The 26265-nt window shown below is 41.9% G+C and overlaps 1 protein-coding gene across 1 annotated transcript; it reads right to left on the reverse strand.

The window, feature by feature from the left end:
- Positions 1 to 8577: 8577 nt before the first annotated feature.
- On the reverse strand, positions 8578 to 20666 carry LYVE1 (lymphatic vessel endothelial hyaluronan receptor 1; the record flags this gene model as incomplete). The annotated part of the gene is made up of 6 exons (XM_079708777.1): positions 20488 to 20666; positions 16853 to 17024; positions 16604 to 16743; positions 10032 to 10337; positions 9307 to 9385; positions 8578 to 8764 (listed from the first exon to the last, which is right to left on the reverse strand). The coding sequence occupies exons 1-6, from the start codon at positions 20570 to 20572 to the stop codon at positions 8578 to 8580; spliced, it is 969 nt and encodes a 322-aa protein (XP_079564903.1). The 5' UTR covers positions 20573 to 20666.
- Positions 20667 to 26265: the final 5599 nt, after the last annotated feature.

Genomic DNA, 26265 nt, shown 5'->3' on the forward strand with positions numbered 1-26265 from the left:
AAATCCAACAAGCCTATCCAGCACATTCCTTAGCTTTGGTACATCAGGGATTCCAGTGCATCAGCACTGGTGTCAGGCAACTGCAATAATAGCTGGTAGAGATGGCAGTGCCTGCAGAATTTTGTGGTGACTAGAGGAAAAAGCAGCAGTCTCTAGTAGACAAGGTGTCATCAATAGAAGTAGCATTGCTGGTAGATGCCACGGAGGATATTATCAGGGAAGCAGCAGCAGAGTCTGGCAAAGTCAGCGGTGTCTTGTTGGTGTGGCAGTTCCCCGAGGAAATAGAAACAGTACTCAGTAGAGACTGTGGTGCCTGGTAGATTTATTGATACCTAGAGGAAACAGTCATGGTGCTTGGTGGGAAAAGGAAGAAACAAGCAGAAGTGGCCAGAGTGCCTAATGGAAGATATGATAGCACTTACTGGAGTGGAATTAGACCAAGAGCAGTGGGAAAAAACTTAGTGCCAGGTGGAAGGTGACCATACTTGCTCGTGAACACATCTGAGTTGCCTGCTTCTGGATAAACACAGAGGGTTACTTTTTTTTTTTTTTCCAAGGAGTAGGATTCTGCTTCAACAGAGCCAGATAAATGCAGATTACATTGGTGCTTCCCAAGCCATCATTCTAGAAAAGGAGAATAAAGGAAGTATAGATAGTGTAAAAAGGATAATGATCTCTGCCTCTACCCACACTTTATTTATATCAGCCAATAAACCCCAATGCAGGGCTCTCTGTGGAAGCTGCTTTGGGCATAGGGCTTAAGGCTGGAGGCCTAACTACTATCCAAAAAAGGATGCAACGGGAGCCACAAGTCCACTTATCTAACCACATATATAGTGTGGAAGTGATGGATGAGGATGGCTACAGTGCCTCTAGGGACCAGACCATGCCAGGATCTGAGGCAGAAAGCTGACAGTTGAGTGCCATGAATAAGTCCTGAGCTTAAATGCAGAGTAACTCCACTCACCAGTAAAATAAGGCCTACTAGAGGTCCTGGTCTTTATCAATCAGGTTAGCAATGACTCTTCCCATGAGGGGGTATTAAAGAGTGGACATACAGAGGTGGGAGCAAGGATGGGAATATTCTCTTGCTTCCAGTAAAGTTTGAAGTGTTCCCCAGCTCTGGTTGGCACCACATGACATTTCTCCCCATGCAGATGCAGGCTACCCAGCTTACTCACTGAAGTATCATTGTGTCATTTTCACTGAGCATCTTAGTGCTTTGATCTACCTGCACTTGGATTTCAGACATAGGTCAAGATCTCCCACAGGCAAAGCCATGTTTCTGTCCACACTGGCATCAGGTTTGCCTCTTGCCTCTGCCTAGACACTAGTCAATACCCATGGTGAGTTCACATCATCTCTGATGTCTAACAGTGGCATATGCCTCATCCCACCCCCCTTTCCAGATTTATAACCCAAGCATAGTTTCCATGCTGGATCTTCAGATTTAGACATCTCCTCCCCATACCTCTACTACATAGAAGTTCCATTTGATAGTACACCTTTAATAGAATCTTTTAAGAAATCTACTAGTGGAGAAAACATGATGTGATTTTAAGATAATTTTGCTATGATACTGCAGCTTTATGCAGTTTTGTAACATCCAAGTCTTTGTTATTACTATTATTTACAATTTTAGCTTTTGATGAAATGATAATCTTCATAGGTAAAAGAATATGCACAACATAGTATTCTATTAGGTCTTTTGATATTCATAGAGATTTTACTTTTAACTGATTTTGTCTTTTTTTTTTTTTTTTTGATCACAGAAGAATGTCTTCAACTTACCTGAAGACAAAAACCCAAACAAAATAACAACAATGATTGGAGTAGTTAAAAAAAAAAGTCTGGAAATGCCCCCAAATGGTCCTAATTTCTAGACAATCTTAGAATTTAGTATGCAGAATTTCAGGCTGCCAAGAAAGCACCCTAGACTTCAAAGACTAAAGTAAAAGTCTAGAGACCGAGGAGCCAAATTTTGCCTATATTTATTGGTTTTGTGGTTGCTGAGGGAGCTCAACTTTCTTTAACTTGACCACAGTCCAAAACACTGCAGTTTCCTTGTTAAAATAAATATTAATATGAGATTACTCACAGAGGTGAGTCAATGGTCAACTCAGAGTAAAGTTCAAATACAATAGCCTTTATGTATTCTTCTGGCTTGTTCACAAATGCATTCTAAACCAAGAAAAAAGTCACCAGGAAGAACAGTATTTGGGTGGTCAGGAACCACTGGCCCCGTATTGAATGATCTTAACACTCAATACAGAGAGCTGGATAAAGGTATTGACTTAGAGCTCATGAAATCCGAACAAGTGTATGCATTCATTCATTCAGCATTTACTGAGAGCCAGCTATGTGTGTGCTAATACATACATATAGTACCCTCAGGTCCAGGCACAGAATGCCTAAAACCCTTGTAATTTCCTAAGTGATAAAAGCACTAGGAACATCTTTTGTTCTAATATTTTGTTTTTGACCGTGGTTCCTGACAGAGCTCCTAAATCCCTTGGAATTTTCTCCTGGGTGATAGCCGTGCCTTTTGTTCTAATGAGGTGACTCTTGGTAGGCTTCTAGATGGTGGCTGGTCATCAGAAAGACTAAGTCACGATCAGAAGCTTGGAACTTTCAGCCACACCCCCATTCTCCAGAGAGGGACTGGAAATGGACTTAATGAGTGATCATGCCTATGTGATGAAGCCTCTATAAAAATCCCCAAAGTGCAGAGTTCAGAGAGCTTCTAGGTTGGTGACACCTGTAGGTGCTGGTAGCGTGGTGCATCTGGGGATGGCATAGAAGCTGTGTACCCCTTCCCACATACCCTGTCCTGTGCATCCTTCCATCTGGATGTGCATCTGTATCATTTATCACATCCTTTTAGATAAACTGGTAAACAGCAAACTGTTTTCCTGAGTTCCGTGAGCCATCCTAGTAAATTGATCACCTGAGCAAGGGGTCGTGGGAACCTCTGCTTTATAGCCAGTGGTTTAGAAGCATGGGTAACAACCTGGAATTTGATTGGTGTCTGAAGGAGGGAGGGGAAGGCTCATAGAACTGAACCCTTAACCTGTGGCCTCTGACACTATCTCCAGGTGGACTGCGTCAGAATTGTGTTAACTTGTAGGATACCCAGCTGGTGTCCCAGAGAAATGCTTGTTGTGGAGAAAACCCCACACATATCTGATGTCATAAGTGCTGTGAGTGTGGCAATAGTGTGAGAGTAAAGGAAAGACACAGGAAGAAGACTGAGTTGTTCTAACATAAGTAACAATAATACCATGTGGCATATGCTAACATAGATATACAAGTTGCAAAGAGAAGGAATGAGAAGAATCATTAATGTCGTGGGGGCAGCCTTCTAAAATGACTCCCAGTGATCCCCCACCTCCTGGTATTTATTCATGCCCTTGTATAATCCCCTCCTCTTAAGTATGGGGTGGGCATAGTAGTTTGCTTATCATGAATAGAATATGGCAAAAGTAATAAGATATCACTTCCAAGATTAGGTGTAAAAGATGATTTCCATCTTACTAGCACACTCTCTGACTCTTCAGCCTTGCTGGCTCTGATGAAGCAAGTTGCCATTCTGTGAGCTGCCCCAATAGTTCCACATGGGAAAGTACCGAGGGCAGCCTTTGGCCAATAGCAAACAAGGAACTAAATCCTGCCAACAACCATGTGAATGAACTTGAAAGTGATTCCTCCCGTAGAAGAGCCTTGAGAAGAATACAGCCCTGGCTGACACTTTGACTGCAGCTCTGTGAGAGCCCTGAAGCAGAAGGCCTGGTTGGCCATACTCAGATTCCTGACCCACAACAACTCCAGATAATAAGTGTTATTATAAGCCATTAAGGTTAGGGGTAATTTGTTATGCAGCAACAGATAACGAAACAATAAGGAAGAAAAGCAAAGGTCATTGAAACAGAAGGAAGAGCACTTGCAAAGATGAGAGGGCATAACACCGATTACATTCTGGAATGGCAAATATTCTTGTGTAGTTGCATCATGAAGTATCTTTGCAGGAATGACTGGAGATAAGATTTGAGATAAGGATTCTCAAATCTGAGATAAGGAGGCCAAATTGTAAAATGTGTTCAAGAATCATTTGTTTTTGTCAGTGTTCCCTTGCAGCAAACAGAAACCTCTCCAACTATTTTAAACAGAAAAACCTTAACAAGGGGAATTAGGTATTTACAATATTGTTGGAAGGGCTTAGAAACTAAGTCTGAAAGCTACTAGGACTGTAGTTGCCTCTCACCACCCATGAAGCTAGGCCAGCTTCTGGAACTTTGCCACAGAAAAGCCCAGTATCTCCACGATCATGCTTGCCTGTGGCAATAGCTCAAGTAGTGTAAAGCTGGTCTCTCCTTCCTTCTGCCTTCTAAGTCCTGGATCATTGTATAGTACCAGAAAGTAAGGAAGTGCCCAATAAAAACACAATGATAGGGGTAGGTCAAAGGGACACAGAAGCAAATGGAAAGAGTTCCCAATGGTCAAAGCTGGAGCAATTTGAGCAAAAAAAGAAAAGAAAAAATTACATAATGTTAGATTATACTAAAGTAGAAAATAAATATTCATGAGTCCATACTGATAGAAATAAGTGATTTAATATATTAATGGAGATTAATAAATCACTATCATGTGCAAGAGAATGCCAAATAACTTATGTAGACATTCCACTTTCAAGGAGGCAGAACATAACTCCCCTACTTAAGTATGGGCTATACATTGTGACTTCTTTCCAAAGAGTACAGTGTGGAAATAGGGAAAAAAGAGTGCTCTCAGCTGACTTCAGTATTATTAAAATGCTCTGAGCTCAAACCTGACCTTGCATGTAGACTATTATAGGGTAAACAACTAAATTTTATTTACATTTAACTAGGAGATTGAACTGACAAATAATTGCTTTTCTTCCTGTTTGGAAACAAACATTTTCTTTTTTAGTGTGTGAGTGACCCTCCTGTTCCTTAGGAAGAATTTATTTACTTGCATATTATTATTAGCTTTAGAAACCCATTCTTCCCCAGAGCAACTGATTTTGCTCTGGGCACTAGCTAAAGGTCTAGAGAAGGGCAATAAAATGTAAAATTCTTTGGCTTTAAAGTCAATATGCTTCAATTCTGTTCAAGCCAATGGACATTTAGAAACTCCCACTATATGCAAGCATGTGCTGGGTCTCAAGCCATCTGCTTTAATCCTGCTTTCTGCCCTTGGAAATCAGCTCGTCTTTACTGGGCCCGTATTGGCATGCTAATATCTGACAGTTGGCCTGGACTTTATAAAAAGCATGCAATTTTACAGGGGACTCCTTCCCAACACAGAGTACCTTTGTCCAAAGGAGTGGATCTGTAATGTTTGAGCCAGAGACACAGGCATAGAGAAGAGTCATTTCTGGTCAGGGAAATCCTTTGCACCACCTGCAAATACAATCACATGGCTGTCTACCTGCCTCGTTTGAAGACTGCCTTTGGTAGGCTGCATTGTAGGTCTGACCTGGGATGGCCCCTCATATTCCAATTTCTCTTTGCTCAATGGAGAGTAAAGGGAATCTGACTAAGAAGAAGGAAACTTCTAGAATAGGTTCTACTTCTAGCTGTCCGTGACACTGGGCTCCATTTTTTTAGCTAAGAAAAGAGAGTTTAGAGGAGCTTATCTTGGGTCCTTCTGAGCCTTACATTTTCTGATCATATGAGCTGGATCAGGTAAGTCTTTGCTGAGGTTGGTGTCTGCCTTAGGGAAGGAGCAGTTCTCAAAGTTTTTTAGTGGTTCTCTTTTTCCCTTGTTATTGCAATGGCTTTGAAGAAAAATTCCCTGAAGTTGGGAAAAGAGTCCTGAGTTGTCTTTCTTATTTTGCCTCTGTAGTTTTTGCCAAGTGACTGATTTCAAGCTTGCATACTGGAATGGTTTACATCCCTACATTGTCATTTGCAAGGAAAGCCTGGTATTGTAGGGAAAGGAGTGTGGGCTCTGTGGTCATTCTGACCTGGGATTGAATCTTACCTTTATCACTTAACTAGACATGTGACCTCAGAAAAGTGACTTAACTCTTCTAAAAATCCAACTTTCTAATTAACAAAAAATGACAGTAATAATCCTTCTCAAGGAAGATGTGGCAGTTAAACAGAACAACATGTGAAAATGACTGTCACTTAGTAGGTGCTCAATAAGTGATAGTTTCCTCCCTCCCTCCCCCCCTTCCTTCCTTCCTTCCTTTTTTCCATAATGATGGAAGTTTTACATTTTCGTCAGTATTTTTGCAATTGACATTTGGTCTATCTAGTGATTATATGTGGCTAGGTAGGGTTTTTCTCTTTCCTCCTTTCTCCTCCTGAGTAGGGCATATTCTTGTCTAAATTAACAGAAGATGATAGTATCCTAATATATGGTAGATGCTCACGGATGGGAGACCTAGTGTGGAAGATCTGATTGTTTTCCAGTTAGCAAACACAGAAGACCACCATTTAGGCTCTTTCCCTTTCTTCTTCACTCCCTGAGAACTGGTTGAGGCTGATAAAGCTTAAGGACTGACAAATCAGAGTTTTAAACTCATAGAGCTCAGGGCCAGGTAGGTTGTAAATGAGTGAAATGGGCTGGGTGTGGAAAAAAAAGGCAATAGTACTATAAAATCCATAGGAAATGGCACCCTTACTTTGGTGTGAGGTTGCAATAGAGTGGTGAGGACTGTGGTGAGGTGGAGAAAGCATCTCCCATTTAAAGGGGGCAGCCACTGCTCAGTATTAGTAATTATGGCTATGAGGGAATATGGGTTCTTTAGTTCCAGATCTTGCCGGTTTTCAAGGGAACGGAAATACAAATATATGAAATCTCCTGATGTTTAATTCTTGGCAATTAAACCAAATTTTAATATTTGTGGGACAACCATAAAAGACTATGCCAACAGGTTATGGCCTCTGAGTTGAAAGGATCATGGAATTGTGGGGTTACTGGTGAGGGAAAGAAGATATTAGCAGTCTCAGAGAGAAAGGCTAGAGAGAGGGGGAGAGAAAGTTAGAGAAACAGGACAAAGGAGCTATCTGAATCTCCAGCTTCCTGTGAACTCTGGAACAGATTGGAATGTAGGACCTGAATCCAAAGTAAAGGACTAATTTATGTGTGTATACTTGACCTACTTAAAATAAGACCATCTGAAGCAAGAAGAGCCTCACATAGTGATATATATACTATTGGGTTTTCAAATGTATTTCAGCTACCAAAATTGTCTCTCTTACTTTTGCAAACAACAGATCACTTCAATTTTGCATGAAAGGTATAAAGCATCTATGTAAATAAGAGAGCAAAGGAATTTTCTAAATGCTTTTATTTTTTAGCACAAATATTTCTGCACCTCTCAGACTCCTTTTGCTGGAAAAAGAAGAGCTAGTGATACATTTGGTTAATGACATCTAAAAAATGTACTTTGGTGTATAGAGGTAATGATGTACTTTTTAGGTATGTTAATAATAAATTAAGGCTACAGTTGTTGCCATATTCACGAGAAAATAATGTGTAGATTAGTCTCAGCAAAAAAAAAAATTGGTTTTGGAAGTGGAAAGCTGGGGATATCAACACTGAAAAAAATTAGCTTCATACATTCTACTATATGCAATTTTTTATTAATAATATTCAATTATAGAATGTAATAACTTGCACAGTACCTGACATATAGTAGGCATTCAGCAAATGTTTATTAAATTTTACTGCTTTTTAACACAGTAATTTTATTCAGTAATAATTTCTATAATGATAAAAATAGAAATTTTTAAGAGATTTTTTTTGGGGGGGAGAAAAGAATATACCTTCTTTTCCCTAGAAAGTATGTTCTTCTAGAGAAAATAGCAGCAGCAGGAGAGAGAGAGAAAAGTAAGTGTGTATAAGTTCTAAAAAGTGATTCCAACTAGAATTATTCAGAGATGAACACTTTGACCCTGTCTATATTTACAGTCCCTGACAAATGCCGTCAATATCCTCAGCCTTATTCTTTTTCTCTATTTATTTTGGTTTTACAGAGATTAGGTCTCAAGTCACGGGAATCTCCATGTGCTTCAGTTGCTAAACTTTTCCTTCCTTCTTTTTCTCTTGCCTGGCTCAGAAGGACATGCCAGATGGTATAAGTGTTTCCTTTCCAGAGCTGAAGAAAGGATCTGGGCTGTAGAGTCAATCAATAGACAAAGCCTTGATCTCAATGGTTTCTTGGCTCTCAGCTCACCTATTCTCAGGCAGCCTAAAGGCCTCTTGACAAACATGTTCTGATTAGCTGTTTGAGGCCTAGGTGCTTTGCACAAGCTCCTTTCTCTCACTGGGATATTATTAGCACATAACCAGGCTAGAAAGTTTATGGGAAGCTTTGGAGGTAGGAGGGTAGGATCCAGAAAGGATTGCAATAAGGAAAAGGGAATTCCCTTTGGTGAACTCCAGAGTCCAAAGGTAGCCCTGAGCTGACTCTAGTTAGGAACCAAGGGTAGACTTGCTTGTTTGGTTCTTTGGCCCTTTTATAGGCTCCCCATCTGGGACCAGGATGTGTATCAGGAAGGAAAACAACCTCAGGTGTGTCCTCTTATTTCTTTCAGCTTCCATCTAAACTTCAGCTTCCAGGCATCGCACTGTGGTTTTGGGTTGACTCTTGGGCTCCTCGGGTTTTTTATCCATTTTCTTTGATGCCTCATTAGGGTTGCTATCATCGGCCTTCTCCTCCTTCACTACTTTAGTTTCTATCATTTCCTTCTGCTGGTTCTTGTTTGTAAAAGGGAAGGCCTTCACATACCTGTAGGCATAAACACAAAATTAAAGTGAGAGACTTCTATGTAACACATCAAACAACAGATAATGTTTTGTGATGGCCCATATTGGCATAGTACACTGGGTACTTTTATTTCAGAGAGATGCTAACACATGCACCCTCAAATACTTTAACCCATCCCCACCTGGATGGATGCATTTAGATAGGATAGTAAGTTTACAGGCAAAACTTTAGGCTGGCCTTAACACCCTCTCATCAAAAACAAAGAATTGAAAATCAAATAAAGCATATCCATTTTTCCCTAGATGTCAAGCTTTTCTTTTTATTTCTTGATATTCAAAGGGACAGCCATTGACGTATATCTAAAGGCCGGACAACATACAAGTGCTGAAATAATAGGAAAGGTTGGGTGGTAGAGAGGACAGGTGAGGTGAGGGAGAACATTTACGGTATAAGAGTATTGCCATCTCCATTTGGACAAAGGAAATGTCAATAACAACCCTGGATAAACACAAGATATGGATGTGACAAAGGTGACGAGACTGACATTGTGCCAACAATCCCACCTTTTGACGTAGCAAACCGCGAGGCCAGCTGCAGCAGCAAAGAAGAGGAGCGCAAGCACCAGCAGGGTCGTGGGAACACCTGGGGGAGACAGAGACCGCGCCTTGTTCCTCCATGTAGACATTACTGTGCACCGCTCTTCTAATGACTCATCCTTACACGTGATGGAGACCACAGACAGAGCGGAAGAGCCTTCTCTGTGACCACACAGGGGCCACTTGGGGAGTTGGGCCCACATGAGCTTCTTTGCTTCCTACCTATAGAATCCTTGGCCTTGCCTCATGCTCCCTCTACTCTAAAAGTTGCAATATGACAGAGTCCATTTCCTCTCTGTGGCCTTGAGGTGACAAGTTTGGAGCAAATCAAGTGTAAGACCCTTTAAATAGGAACACTAACTTGCTAATCATAGGCATTTAAGGTGTGTATATGTACTTTAAAAACTTCTGCACATGAATAGATAGTAATTTATTCTGAAAAGTCTTTGCGTTTTAAAAGTGAAGCTATTTTAGACCCATGATTTTTAGTTTAATCATTAAGGCTCTTTAGAGACCCCAAGTTCTAGAACTTTATGAAATTTGAATTTGCATTAAGCTTTTATTTGTATTTGTCAGGTCCTGAGTGCTCAATCTGGATACAGGCTAGTTTCTATGTATTGTCTGCTACACACACACACACACACACACACACACTCAAACACATACACATAATGCAGACAGAAAGTTTTTACCTCCAAACCCAACAGATTCATTCTTGAATGCCGCTTTATTTTCAATATATGATTCAGTTTCTGTAGATATGGTGCTCGTTTCCATAAAAGCTTCTGTTATGCAAATTAATTTTCTTTTCCGTGGAATAGAAGTGGAAGCCAGAGCAGGAGCCACAGTGGGTGTAATAGAGTCAGGTCCATCAGTAGACAACGTTGAGTGTGTACTCTCACTGACAATCATTTCTGTTGTGTATGTTGCAGTTTCCGTGTTGAATATGGGATCATCGGTGGTGATAATTTCTGGAAAGCATGAGTTAACCCAGGTATCTGTCCGGGGAGGGAAAAGTGAAATAAGAAAGAAGTATTGCAATAGCCTCCTAATGGGTCTGCCTGTCTCTAGTCTTACTCTCCTCCAATCCCTTTATACTGCACCTGGAATGGTCTTACAAAAATGTAAATATAATCATATCACTTCCTCCTTTAGAATCCTTCCCTGACTGCCTGTACTGCACAGCCTATAAGGCCTTCCATGATCTGGCCCCTGCTGACATGGCCAGCCTCACCTGATCGGTCTTTCTCGTTCCCCCTGCCATGCTAGAATTCCTTCAGTTCTTTGATATGCTTCCTCTAACATCCAAACCTTTGACCTGGATGCTTTCTTCACTTGTAAGACTCTTTGCCCCTCTTTATTAACTCTTCCTTTTCCCTCAGGTCTCCGACTGAATATCTCTTTCTTAGGCAGACTTGAAGACCAGATTGGATCCCTAGACATACTTTCTTGTACCTCCTTGTACTTCCCTTGTCATGATTCTCACTACACTGCTCCCCACTGGACTGTGAGCTCCCTGGAAGCAGGATTCCTGTCTGTCTTGGTCATCGTGGTATGTGCAATGTGGCTGGCACATAGTACATGCTCAATACTTGATGTCTAAAGGAAGGAAGGAAAAGTGAAATGAAGAAAGGAGTAGATGGGGAGACCAAATATACACACATGACACCAACTGAGGACAGAGATCTACTAAAACCAGATTTCTCTGTGCTCATCAAAAAAAAATTTTTTTTAAGGAGATGGGAGACAAGGGAGGGATGTAGGTTTGCTCTCCAATCTGTTGAATGTGGTAGAGAGGAAACTAATATTTGTTGAACATCTTGCTCTGAGTCAACCATGGCAGTTCATTAAACAATTTTATAAAACCCTCATTTATACAGGAAGAAACTGAAATTCAGAGAAATTGAATAATTTGCCTAAAATCACATAGCCAGTAAATGGCAGAGCCAGGCAATATATTACAATATGCATTTGCATCTCTTTTAAATCTCTAGTTATTTGTGACAGTGGGTAGCATCAGCTGGAATGTTAGCCATGAAGAAGAAGTTATTCTATTATTTTTGACAATTAAGTAGAAGTTACCAACCAAGGCCATGGTAAACATGATAAAACATTTTGACCCCACATGCATTCAGTCAATATTTTATACTATTCATTTCATTTTGAAAAGACCTCTATTCAAATAGGCATCATCCTTGACCTCTGACCTGGACTTTGGAAGGCAGCTATGCTCACCACTATACCACCAATGCCGCCCTGGATTTTTAGCTACATTTCCCGTTCTCAAGCAGGTGCTATATACTTCCTTCAAAAAAATGAACATTTTTTAATATCAGGGGAAAAGTATACTGAACACGATATACTGCACTGGGAACTGAGAATACAGAGACAAATAAGGGATGATTCCTGTTTCCAAGAGGACAGAAGTATTTTGATGAGGCTAGGGGGCGATAACTGGGAATTCACAGAGGAGGCGGCATGAGCAGGATGTGGACAGTTAATGCGCTCATTCAACAAATATTTATTGAGCTCCAACTCTGTGCCAGGTGCTGTGCTAGATGCTAGGGATGTGGTGCAAATACGACCAAGTCCTTGCTCATAAGGGCTTATGTGTTATTGGAAAGAAGGATAGGGATAATAAAATAAAATAAAAAATAAGCCAGAAATTTCAGAGGATGATAAATGTTGAGAAGATAATTAAACAGGATAAGGATCAAACTGGAAGGGGCAGGAATGGGGACAGATACTTTGGATAAGGTGATAAGAGTAAGTCTCTTTGGGAAGGTGATACTTAAGCTGAAACCTGAATGATGAAAAGTAGCAAGTCATTGAAGATCTAGGGCAAAAGCATTCCAAGTAAAGAGAACAGGAAATTCAAGAGCCTGAATTTGAATAATCTCAGCATGTTTGATGACTAGAAGGCTGGTATAGCTGGAATAGAGCTCCAGGTCATGTAGTATGGAAGAGGGAATAGGATATCCCAGTCAATAAGGACAGCATGACCCAAGAATCCAGAAGTTTGAAAGTGTAGGTATGTCAGAAAATGACAAGGAGCACAGTGTGGCTGGCGTGTAGGGTGTGTGTATGACGGGGAGCATGAAAAACTGCAAGTAGGAGATGAGACTGGGAAGATAGGTTGGAGCCAGTATATCAAGAGTCATAATTGCCATGGTAAAGAATTTGGAATTTATTCTGTGGGAGAAGGAATTTTCAACTGGGGGCAGCAAACCTTCCAACTGATATACAGAAGTTCTCATATGTGCCCAGTTTTATGTGCAGAAGTCTTCATAGTTCACATCAGAGTCTCTGATAGGAAGCCACCCAAGGCTGTGGAGAGGAGGAGGGATGTAATCATCAGAAGAGGTGTGTGGAGGATGAAATAGAGATGGGAGAAAGGGCAACCAGGAGCCAAGAAGGAGATGATTGCAATTGCACAGAAATAGGAGAACGCGGAAGTATCTGGAATTCTAAAACTTATATCTTAGAGATCTTCTAGAGGAAAGTGGTTCTCAACTCTGGCTGCAGGTTAGAATCATCTGGGGAACTTTTAAAATATACTCATGTGAAGGACCCACCCTGGGCCTGGTATATTACTGACGTGTGGTCATCACCAGGGAAGGTGACGTGGAAGTGGCAGGGCTCAAGGTTTAAATCCTGGCTCTGTCCCTTATTGACTGTTGCCACAGCAAATCACACTCTAAGCATCAGCTACTTCTCTTGGAAAGTAGAAGTGGTACACTTGTATCATTTCACTCAGGATTAATGAGACAGTAAATGTGTAGGGCCTAGCAGAATCTATGGCGTAATCTGTAATATCTGTAAGAATTAGTTTCCTTTGCCTCTCTGTTCATTAAGTGTAGCCAGGAAGGCCGCCGTGTGAGGGAGCAACGGCAATCTGATCCCGTGGTCCCTTACTGGTTGGGGGCACAATGTGTCTCACCTGGAAGTGTTAGGACCTGGCTCTCCTTCCCTCCAAACTACAAATATAATTTCTCTAGAATGTGCCAAATGCTTTGATAGATATTAAACACGGTGTGGTTGGTGTCCAAGAGGAAAGATAGGAGTCAGGGGTATAGAAAGGCTGCCTGAAGAAGACGGTACTTGAGACTTGAATAAAGAATACAAGTAAGCCAGGTGATGAAGAGGACGGGCGTTGTGGCAGAGGGAACAGCAGGAAACAGGTGGTGCACGCCGAGCACTAGAAGCACTTTGGTCTGATTCCCAAAGCTCACAAAGATAGCAGTAAGAAAGACAATTAGGATAAGGTTTGGGGTCAGGTTTAGGGTTACTGTGATCCTCAGAGCTCACAAGATAGCAATAAAAAAGAGAGTTACAAAAACAAAGAAGCATAGGGTAAGTCTAGGTTAGTGGGAAGATGAGGGCTAGGATAACTCTGTTCCTCACAAAGACGGCAAACAGAAGCAGGTGAACCTGAGTTATTTCAAAATGATAACATAAGCACACAGGGTAGCAAATTTTCTCAAGTCACTTTTTTTTTTTTTTTTTTTTTTTTTTTTGTGGTACGCGGGCCTCTCACTGTTGTGGCCTCTCCCATTGCGGAGCACAGGCTCCGGATGCGCAGGCTCAGCGGCCATGGCTCACGGGCCCAGCCGCTCTGCGGCATGTGGGATCTTCCCGGACCGGGGCACGAACCCGCATCCCCTGCATTGGCAGGCGGACTCTCAACCACTGCGCCACCAGGGAAGCCCTCAAGTCACTTTTGTACACAATTCTCTGAGAGTACATCCTTAGAGGGATGTCTTCTGAGGACTAAAAGAAACGTGAAGGAATTGCAAATTCCATTCAGTAGGTTTATTATTCCTAATAATGCTGTTTTTATAATTTTGAAATTATTGTAGGCTAAGAAAATATATTATTTATTGGGAACAAGAATTTTCCATATAAGAGAAAAAACATGCAAGTATAGAACAAAGTAAACAAAGAAAAAACTTGAATTGTTAAACTTGAGTTGGAAATATCACTGCAAATGCAATCTATATATGTATATTTTTTCCTAGCTGCCCACTAAAAAGGACCGAGAAGGCATGAAAATGAGAGTAGTAATGAGAACAACTTGCATGCAGATCTTGGTTTTGAATCAACATTCTCTACTGAAAAGAACCAAGGCCCCTTGGAGAAATAAATGGCTGACTCCATGTGTGGGATAAAGAAAGTACAAAGTGAGCCTGGGACATGTTATCATGCCAGAAAGCAATGACTTGCTCAAATACTAATGGGATGAAAACAAAAGTCAACTAGAAGGGGCTCCCACTCGCCAAATTTGGGACAATTTGAGCATCAAAAAGAATAATAATTGTAAAATTGATTATAACATATTGAACACAGAGTAAGTAAAATGCTACATGTCCATGGTTGTATAAAGGGGAGGGAGGACCTGTGTGTGTGTGTGTGTGTGTGTGTGTGTGTGAGAGAGAGAGAGAGAGAGAGAGAGACAGACAGAGACAGAGGCAGAGACAGAGAGAAAGAGAGACAGAGAGAGAGAGAGACAGAGAGAGAGAGATATTCTTCTTTATCAAAGAATGCCAGCTAGAAGGAAGAATAGATTTAGAATGCAGAAGGAAGAAAATGTAGAAGGAAGAATAGATTTAGAAGGAAGAATAGATTTAGAAAATTATCATTTTGCAGTCCTGCATATAATAATTGATTCCAGCTAGGATCATCAATGTCTGCTTGAACTATCAGGTAAAAGATGATTGGGGGGCCAGACTATTTGCATGGTGCCAAAATATCACACTATAGGTTACCTCCTCATTGCAAAGGGGAAAACATATCTGAGTTCATTAGAGAGGTCTGGCAGTCACCGTCTTATTCAAATGATCAAAGTTAGCATGTAACAGTGGGACATACTTACATTAAGGGCCTTCTGTTGGGATATGATCTAAAGGACACAATATCATCTATCAAGTATTTTTGCCAAACCTAGTGAACATGAATCTAATCAAGCCTCTACACCTAACTTTAAGTATATAGGAAGCACAGGGAATGGAAATACAAGTTAAATGAAACCACGAGGAAACATGTAAATCCAAGTCATCTCCCCTGACTCCTTTTCATTTAGTCCATAGGGCTGGGTGTCCTATCATTGCACTGACAGCTGGCAGGAAGGCCGGGAAGTTAAAAGGCCAGGCCATTTACCCGGCATGGACTGGCCGTCAGATGAGCAAGCATGCAAACCACCAGTTCCGCAGCCAAAAGTGATAGATAGGCGGCAGAGGCGAGGGGAGGAGGGTGGTGAAAAAAATACGGGAAGAAGCTTATGTTCCAGTCTTGACTCGGCCTCTAGCTGACTGTAAGACTTTGAATAAGGTAAACCTCCATTCTGAGCTACAGTTGTTTCATCCATGAAGTGAGCGAAGTGGACAGTCTCTTTCATGGCCCTTCCTGGGCCAAGGCTCCCTGGTTCACAGAACTGCTTGGACCTTATGCTGCCTTTGGGCAACAGAACACTGCTGGTGCACTTTTATCTCTTGGATCTTAGAGAATGACCACTGAGCCATCTGACCTTTAGAAGGTCAGATTTATGAGTATGTGTGAAGAGTAATAAACCAGACAGAGGTTCTTATGATAAAGTGGGAACAAGTGTTTAGTCAAAGAAAAACTTTCTGAGAAGTTACTTAGGTAAAGCACTTGGGCTAAGGCCTCCAAGTTCTCCCAAGAAGGTTAAAGGGATGACCGTGAGCACATCAGTTATATTTTCTAGCTTTAATTCCTTCCTTCATAAAATGAAAATTGGGTCTTGTTCTTAAAAACATCTAATATAGCATCTGAATTTCCACTGCTGTAAAGGAATGTGGGATAAAGGAAAGAGTTAGATCTATGTGTGAATCTTCGTAGTAAGGAGACCTTAGACAGATGTACTTATGTCCTCTGCAAAATAGGGATGATAAAGCACACCTCCTATGGAGATTGTCAAGGTTCAGCGAGATAACTTAGTACCTTGCTTTGTCCATAGTGGATGTTTCCTTCCCTTCATCCTGTTTATCTCGTAGGATGAGGGCGGGGTGGGTAATGGAGCCTCCAGGGATGCCCTCTCCCTATGTTGTCAATCTGTCATATTTTCTCTAACTTTTTGCTCTGAGAGGGACACCTCTACCCTGGTCAAAGAGGCAGTCTTGGGAGGATTCAGTGGCCATCACCATGACTGCTTCTGCTACTGCTCAGGGTTACTCTTCTCAGAATGGTTATAGAGCTATTGAAATCCAGACAAAACATGCTATGTGGAGAGGCTGCAGATCTGACTCACCAGATGAGTTGTGACAATAGGCCCTGTGCCGCTGGTTGAGTGAACTTCTCCAAATGAGGACGCCCACCCCATTCTTCCCACACTTGGGGTTCTGGATAATCCGAGGGATGACCACGAACTGATTTTTAACCCATCCATAGCTGTAACAGAATACATATGAACTGAGTGGATGCATCGATCTCTGTTGCTGAACAAGAACACAGAGCCAAAAGAGTTCCCACAGTGTTTGTGAATCCAGCTGTTTCTCACCTGCAAGTCTCAAAGCCAACTTTCCATGCTGCTTCAACCTGTTCTTTGCTGGCCAGTGTTAGTCCTATGAGCCTACAGGCCTCCTGGGCTTCTGTGAAGTTCAGCTGCGGGTGTGTCTTTTTGTTCACAAGAGTGACCCCCATGATTCTGCATGGTCCTGAGGTGGAAAGCTCTGCAAAGGAATAACATAGGCCCTCAGTGTGCTGCTGTCCTTGCCCCTAGCCCTCAGGCTCTCCTTCCTAGTAGAGCATCATTGCCTCAACGCAGCAGCTGGGATTGAAGTTTAGAAATAATAGGACACAGACCAGACATTTTCCACAAGGACATCCTGCTGGGTTAGGTAGGTGCTTGCCCGGATCCATGCTGTACCTCTCACCAGGTCCGAGTCCATCGTCCCTCACTGCACTCAGGTTCCTTGTTCATTACATGGAGGCTTTGGCTACCAGTTCCTGGGGTGCGGTCTAGGGGATGCAGCTTCTGCAAACCTTTTTGGAGTCTATAAAATGAAGGGTCTGAGACTTTGAGAAAGATAGAATCCAGGGCTCTGGTTAACAGAATAGTGAACAATACTCCAGAGTCTGTTGGGGACAGCACTATTTCTGAGATGGGCTGAAAAATGTTGCACTTGGTATAATAGAAAGTGAACCTTCTCTGACCATTGCGGGGCAGGCTTACTCAGAAGTTCCTAGAGGAGTCAGATCGTAAAGCTTGCATGGCAGAGAAACTAAATAAAGGAAGTAGACTTTTAAAGTCAGACCTGGATTTGAATCTAGCCTGTGTCGCTTGCTGGCTCTGTGAATTTAGGCTGGTTAACTTCATCTCTTCGAGCCTCAGTTTCCATATTTAGAAAATTGAAAGAATAACAGTATCTATTGTATAGGGTGGTGAAAGGGAAATGAGTTAATTCAAATAAAAATGCTTAGCATAGTGCCTGCCACATAGTAGGCACTCAATAAATCATAACATAGTATCATTATGTTACCTTCAAAGAACTTTGGTTTTAGTCTGCTAATGACTGACCTCCCTAGGGAAGCTGAGGCAGTTGAACAGTTAAGATGTGAATAATATCTTACTCAAAATCTAACAAATCTGAGAGTTCCTTTGATCCCTTCTCTCTGGGTTCTGGGATTTATAGACCTGTATGAAATTGCAAAGTTGCATTGCATTTTGGTCCTTTGTTCTAATTGGGCTTCATCCACAAAAGTCCGTAACAGGGCATTTCAATCTCCCAAGTAATTGCTTCAACACAGATCTGTGCACTGGATTCCTAGTCAAATGCTTTGACCACTGTCTAAGGTGGTATTTAAATTTAAAGCAAGTTTCTTCTTGCAAACATGGAAGGAGCATTTCTAAGTCCCCCATGTGACCTTGGTGTGGAGCAGAGGGTTGGGGGAAGGGAAATGAACATGATGTATGGTATTTGTGGATAGCCTTGTTTGCTTCCAGACGCTGCTCTCACCAAAAGAGAGACCAGAGAGCCAACACCCAATATGAGTGTTTGTGACAGAACAGCCTCTTATGACTGTGTGCACTAACACTAATACCTACACCAACACTGATATTAATACTATATTAATATTAATATTAATACCAATGTCAATGTTAATTCCAACTTCTGTCACCTGTAGATGCCACTCTGTGCCAAACCCTGTCTGTTTTGACAGAAAATTGAGGTTCAGGGAGATTAAGTAACTTTCCTGAGCCCAAGGATATACAGCAACTAGGTGGCACTTTGGGGGCACAAACCCAATTATGATTGATACTAAAACCTCAGTTCTTAACTAGGACACTGTTCTGCTTCCCCCTGTGCAATGAGGGGGAAGATGAACACACACACAAACACACATATACACACACACACCACTAGAGCTGAACTCTCGGAACACACCATTTGTCCTGGAATTTGGCCCATTTCACTCATAAGCTTGCTTATGGCTGCTTCTTTGGGAATACCGGTAGAGAAGGTATATTAATTACACTGTAATGTGGTCTTGATACTCTCATCATACATCATTTTTACTCTAAATATTATTGTTATGAGTAATGATAGACCTATTCTTGGCAATAGAACTAGCTTTGAATATTTCTTCTATTGTTAATTGGCTGTGGGACCTTGGGCAAGTTAGCATTCTCAGCTGTAAAAGGGGGATGGTTATATCTTCTTTACAGAATTTTTGTCAGAATTTTAAAATTATATAACTTGTACCTAGTGGAGGCTGGGTCCACAGTAGACAGTCAACAAATATTCATAGATTTTATGCTTTCCTATTTAAGGACAAAAACGGGGAGCTGGAATCCAAGTGATATTCGAGTAACCCCTTCCTCAAGCTTTCTTAGGAAACAAAAAGCATAGTAGAAACAGTATATACCTAGGAATCAGAGCTGAATTCAAACCCAAGCCTTATTATTTACTGCCTTCATGACATTAGGCAAGTTGCTTGGCCTCACTGAGCCTGTTCCTTCATCTATAAAGTGTCTCCTTAAGAAATATATATATATATATATATTTCTTATATATATTTTATATACTATATATAGTACATAAAAATAGGCCCTCAAAAATACTAGCGCCCATCCTCATCCACTCACCTTCATCAACCACCTTTTTCCTAATCATGGCTCTGTATAACCTTCAGTTGTTTCCAAAATTTCAGTTCCCTTAGGAAAATTTTGCCATTATTGAGGATGGTCCAAAGACTGTGCTGAGTCAATGTCAAAGAACAATTTCCATAATAGTTTGAGGATTAATGGCTGTATTTGGGGGAAAAGTGAATAGTCTCCCCAGGGAGATGTCAAAGAGGGCCAAACTTATTTGAAAGTAACAGTTCTGGTATTTGAAAAAAAATCAACCATATTAACTCTAACCTCCCTCATAAAATGGAGTATGACAATATCGGAATCAACTCTGGATGCCTGTTCCTGACATATTTTATACCTCAGGGCATCTTCCAACAGAGGAACACATAATTTTCCTTTTAAAGTGCTCATATTTTCATTTGCCCAGAGCTGCAATGAGTGATTTGTGGTTACAATTTTGTTTTGCCTACAGTGCAGAATGAGGTTACCATTAAGGCAACTCAAAAGCCCAGGAATCATTTCAAGTCATTCCTTTGGTAGGGAGCTGATGACTAATTTTCAAACCTACATTTTCACAGATTTTTTTCAGTTAATTTGCTATTTACTGTGTATTAAAAACGTAAGCATTCCATGATAGTATAGTAAAACTAAAAATAATGATACTGATACTTCCAAAAATATAAAACAGGCCAATATTCTGTGAAAGTTAACCATTTTCCCCAGGCTAGGTGATTGCTTAAAATTTTTCACAATCATGCTTTTCTTCTTCAATGAAACACTTTTTAAAACAAGTGATTTCTCCTGTTTCAAAATATCCTCATTAAAAATATCCCATAACCAAAAATAAAAGTCAAGATAACATAAAGGTAAATGAGAATCATTTTGGTGAAGTTGACAACATGGTGAAAACATTTCTGGCAGAGCAATACTACCAATGAGATCTTCTGTTGACACTGAGCACCATCCCACCCCAGAAATTCAGTCAAGAACTTAGTAGTCTTAGGACAATTTGCAAGATCTTGCCTTGCCTCAGGTTGGCAATCTGGTAAGAAACCTACCTTCTGTGCGGAGAGAGCCTTGGACCAGGAGCCTTGTGGTCCAGATGGAGGCAAGAAACAACACCAGGCTGAAGTACTTGGCCATTGTGCCAGCCCCTTCAGAGCCAGAGGAGCACCTCAGATGGGCACCAGCAGTATCAGAGGCAGACGATCACCAGTCTGGATGGAGACTTCTGGAAGTAAGTGGGGGCCCACACGGCTCCACTTCATAACTGAGACATCCGGATTTCCCTGCTTTCAAGCTTCTGACTTGTCAAGGTCACTAGGGGAAATGAGTGACGTCCCTTGAATGCCCAGGCTGTACTTTGTGGATGGCTTTCTGGAAAATTTAGCTAATGCTGACTCAGAAAACACACAAACGAGGAAGGCAGATAGCACAGGGTGAACTGCTGAAGGTTTCCCCAATTCCCATATTCCCTGCCACCACCTACCTCCCCCGCCAGCTCGGTTCTTACGCGGTTCGTTGTTGACTGTGGAGCCCACTCAGTTATATACTCTTAGGAATGCCTCTGTCTCTAAAGGAGACTGAGCATGGATTGTGCTGCTTTTCCTCCCACTATCAGTGGGTTTTTTTTTTTTTTTTCTTTTTCCGACTGCATATCCTTGTGATCTGTGGGGGAATGAGGCTGAGGCTCATGAAAATGAATGATTATTTAAATACCAAGGACAGAGTCCTCATGCTTCCCTTCAGGATTTCTTTATATGTTTGAAATTTCTACCCTGCTACAGGTGATTCCTGCTTCAAAGAAACCAGACACATTAAAATTCATGCAAAACATGACTAGGGGGGCAATTTACAAAATCAGTCATTTAATACTTTACAATAGTGGTCACCACAGGGGTCCTTTATATAGTAACTCTCTCTTTGATAAACTTCTCATATTCTGGTAGGTGAAAATTCAATTTAGACTTCCTCTTTTTTGTTTGATGAATGTGAGATTTATCTGCACTGTGCACAAGCAGTCTGCACTCTCTGTTTCCCCTGCTAGAGTTTCAGTGGTTTATCTTCCATGGCAATTACGGAATTCTGGCTTGAGAGTAATGCCTTGGGAAAAGGGTTATTAGTTTTCTCCAAAAGGAATGTCATTTATAGGAACGGTGTATGGATAACTAGTTCTTTCCCGTACAAAAGTTATTGGTCATAAAGTTAGATATTGGTGTGGAAGATACCAATAATGAAAGGAGAATCTTCTCTGCACAAACATAGAGAGCTTCTAAGGGACCAGGGGAATATCCCTTAAATAGCTGTAGTTTAGACCTCATTACTTGGGTGAGCACAAGACCTAGGCTACAGGGACCTCAGAAATATACATGACCCCTCTATCACCATGGAGCCAGAGAGACAGGAAAGCAGAAATTGTGTTCTCTTCATCATTATCCTTAAAGCTAGCATCACACCTGAAAGACAGTTAGCCTTCAAGCATTTGCTAAAGTATTACAAAAAGGAAGAAGGAAGGAAGACAGGAAGGGAAAAAAAGAACCAGAAAGGGTCTCCCTACTGAAAGTCAGCCACACCATGTAACATAACAGGAGTGATGTCTCATGTTCAAAAGTTCCAGGGATTGGGGTAGGGGGTACATCTTGAGGGGAGGCATTTTAGAAATTTTGCCAACCAGAGTTACCTACCTTTGATTAGATCCCGATTCTGCTTTCTAGGAGAAACTCTCACGTCCCATGTCCACCTTCATTGGATAGAATCTTCCTTGGCCACATTTGTAGTGGGAATTAGGGAGTACGGGCTCCTTGGGGGTAGCACAGCTTGTACAATCTGATTTCTGCTGATATAAGCTTAGGATCCCAAAAGTTGTTTTCTAACTTAACAATCAAAGGAGTTTTTAGTCCTGGCTTGTATCTCTGTACAATAAATACAATTCCCTCACAAACTTAGGTTTCTGATCTATTTGCTTCCATTTGATTCCATGTGCAACAATCACACCCCCAATCCTTTCCCAGTCACAATTCTCAAGATGTATTTATTTTTCTCAGCCCTATGCTCCCCCCTCTCTAATTTAGTGGTGGCTACCCTGAGTTCATTAGAAACCACAGATGAAAGGGCCATATTCTTAATCTGGCCTTTACCATAGGGCTGCTCTGATCTTAATTCAGCTGAAAAGTTTTATTGCTTCTTTTTCACTCAAGCTCTTTTCAGTCTGATTGGGGTTTAGAAGGAGTCAGGTTTTCTAAGCCTCAGTCTAAGAACTCTATATCCTCTTTCCTTTCTGTTTCCAAATAGCCATTTCTTTCCCAAGTACTTCTTTTTCTTGCAATGCCTCTCAAAAGGCAGCCAATAAAGGTTCACACACTCCAACACTCTGATTCTTTCCAGTCACTTCTCCTAGAGCTATAGGCTGCCCATGGACTGTCTTTCAAGTTACCATGGGTACAATTTTACCAAGTATTTTTGTTTTCTTCACAACATAGGTCACCGTATTTCTAGTCCTTGATATCAGTGTTCTGGTTTCCTGCCACTTGACTGCTAAGCCAGGGTCTCATACTTTGAAAATTTGTTGTTGAAGTACCCTGTTTCTGGTTCTGTATGCATTAGTCGGGGTAGGCTAATGGCTATAACAAACATTCCTGAATTTCAGTGGCTTAATATATTAAAATTTTATTTCTTGCTCATGTCACAGTTGAATTCTGTGAGCGCCCATTCAAAGACTTAGCTTCCACCTGGTGGTCCCACCAACTTCTCGGGCCTCAGGTCCTCAACTGAATGCTCTGAATTCGACAGGCAGAAGGGGGAATATAGAGAATAGAAAGTACTGGGCAGGAGAGTCTATGTAGGAAATTGGATCTGGAAGGTCCACATTCCCTTGCCCCTAGCTGCAAGAAAAGACTAAAAAATATAACTAGGGACTTCCCTGGTGGCCCAGTGGTTAAGACTTCACCTTCCAATGCAGGGGTTGCAGGTTCGATCCCTGGTCGGGGAGCTAGGATCCCACGTGCCTCGTAGCCAAAAAACCAAATAATGAAACAGAAGCAATATTGTAACAAATTCAACAAAAGACTTTAAAAATGGTCCACACTGAAAAAATCTTAAAAAAAAATAAAATCTAGATGTGGAAATCAGACTGGTGAAAACTTAACAGTCTCTATCACAGCAAAATGTCTGAATTAAAACAAAAAACAAGGAACAAACAAACAAAAAAAAACGTAGGCCAGGAAGATACAGGAAACTAGGATCAGGAATGAGGATGAGGAGAGGAACTGATCCAGCCCCTGGGAGGGAGCCCATAGTGACCCGAGGGCTGGGGACTTCTGGGAGGCACTGTTATCCGAAAGTAGATTCTAATTCAGGGCTGGGCAAGGTTGTGGCCCAGCTCCACAAAATGAGGAGGCATTCAGCTGCTACCAAAGGTTTGGAAATGTGCTTTTATTTTCAAACTCAGGTATGTGACACTCTATATTTCAAGGCTAGCACACCTGTGTGAGGTTTAGTGATACACAAATCCAGCATCTCCCTCTCCACTTAGGCTGCCAGGCTGTACACAGGGAGTAATTACAGAGAGTCCTAGAGCCAAGCAGAAATGTCAGACCTCAGAGGCATTTTGAAGGGAACTTTTATTTCAGATCAATATCACTGTTGGAAATACAGGGCCTGTTTCTGTCCATTTCACTGCTGCTTTGGCAACAGTTCCAATTGCCTCAGGTCATCTTTGCTTTTCCTGAAGAATTACCGCAAGTCCTGTTTCAGGAATGCCCTTAGAAACGTGGTTACTCTTTTGTTCCTTCTCATCCTCAACCTCCCTTTACTCACAGAGTCGTTTGGCTGAGGGCCTGGTCTGGAAGCATTCTTGCAGGCCTTTCTGTGGAGCAGCTGGAGGGTCAAGAGCTCACTGCAGCTCCTCTCCTGGCCTTTGTCTCAACAGGAAGCAGAGGTGGGAACCCTGTGACCAAGTGGGCGATGGGCCAGCTCAGCCTGGTCCTTCTTCACCGGAGGCTGAGACTGGATGTTGCCAGCCCACAGCCAGCCTCTCTGGAGCTCCATTTGTATCCTCTCTTTGGCTTTGAGGGCCTAAACGTCCTCCAGTGTATCCAGTCCCCCTGGAAGAGGCAGGGCAAACCATCCATGCATGCAGCCAAAGTCCGTCTGCCATGATCTGCACCTCTTTACCTTAATGGCACATCCTTGGTCAACCCTGGCTTGGGCTTCTCTCACAGTGCTCCCCTTAGAACAACAGGTTGTTTTTACAGTGGGGCCTAACCTAGGTGGGTCTTTCTGAAAGGAGTGGTTGCATCAAGCCTAGCCCTTGAGCTTGGAAACGTTGTTGCTAATCAGGTCACAGAGTAGACTGAAAAATATTGGAATAAGTCGAGGCTAATAAAGATGTTATTTTTTTCATTGAGTTGTTGGTGGTGATGATGCTGGTGTTGGGAAGTATGCAAAACGTCAGCTGTTCCCAGACTGCTCTCCACCCCCTTGAATGCTCACTTGTTCTTTTGACCAACATTTAATGATACCCTCCCAAGCATCGGCCACCATGCTAGGCACTTACCCAGAGAATGGGTAAGACATGGTTCTTGTCTTTGAGGAAAAATGCTAGGAAAGGCAGACACATAAATAAGTTATTCTGATACACTATAGTAATGGTCATTAGTAGTAGTAATGAAAATGTTTAGAAAGTTCCAGAAAGCACAGAGAAGGGTGTGACCTATTATGTGGGGTATGGTGGGGAGTTGGAGGGCGGCCATTAAAGGTGTATGGCGGGGATGATTTTTGCACTTGGTCCTGAGGAGTGACCAGAAGAAAAGAGGAGAGTGGCAGAAGAAAAACTAGTGAGAGAAAACAGTTTAGTCTGGGAACCAGAAATGGCTTGGAGTGGCTGAAGGGCCACTCAGGGGAGTGGGACTGGAATGTAAGATGTCCAGTTAGGAGACCTTTGGAAGAAGCAACTTAGTGCAGGGGTGGAGAGCACAGCCCCTGGGGCCAGCCTGGCTGGGTTTGACTTCCAGCCCCATGATTTACTAACTGGGTATCCTTGGCAAGTTACTTTGCATGTTTTGTGCTTCAGTTTCCTTATCTGAAAATGGGAAGAGTCACAGTGTTTTCTTTTTCTTGAGGACTCAATGAATGAATCCCTATAGAATACCTAATACAGTGTTTGGCTCATAGGAAGTTCTATATGAGTGTCAGAAACAAAAACACATGTCAACAGCAAAACAAAAACAACAGCAAAGCCACCACCATAAAACCCACACAGAAACCAGCACCCCCCAGAACTGACGAGGCAAGAAGGCAGGCGGCAGCTCTCAAGGTGGAGCGAGAAGTCCAGCTGGAGGTGGGATGCACTCTCAGTTTTCTGCTAAACAATGGGAATGCTCTGAGACCTACACTTTGGTTGGAAATGCCATTAAAACTGGAACACTGCAGTGGAGATGCACACTCGCATGTGGGCACAGCGAAGCTGAAAGTGCATCGTGTCTCCTTTTTCCCCCTGAGAGGCGGGTTAACTGCTCTCAACCAGAGAGAACAAAGAGGGGATAGACTGTGCTCTACAGCAGCTCAGAATTAGCCCTGGAAATGGAGACCAGCAAGTTCGCCATGGAAGCCATGAGTTTTCAGTGTTTCTCAAACATCTTAAGTCCACGTAGAAAGCTCACTGAACAGGTGCCTGGTGGCTGCCCCACACCTAGTGAAAATCTGTGGGTTGGCTTTAACACTAACACATACCCAGAGCACACGTTTGGAGGGTAGTTGGCTTCATGCATGCGTGTTCTGTGTGTGAGTGTGCTCTGTGTATGTGTACAGAGGAATATATGTTCATTTACATCTTCCCA

This window comes from Hyperoodon ampullatus (assembly GCF_949752795.1).
Source record: "Hyperoodon ampullatus genome assembly, chromosome: 7".
In the NCBI taxonomy this organism is placed as follows: domain Eukaryota; kingdom Metazoa; phylum Chordata; class Mammalia; order Artiodactyla; family Ziphiidae; genus Hyperoodon; species Hyperoodon ampullatus.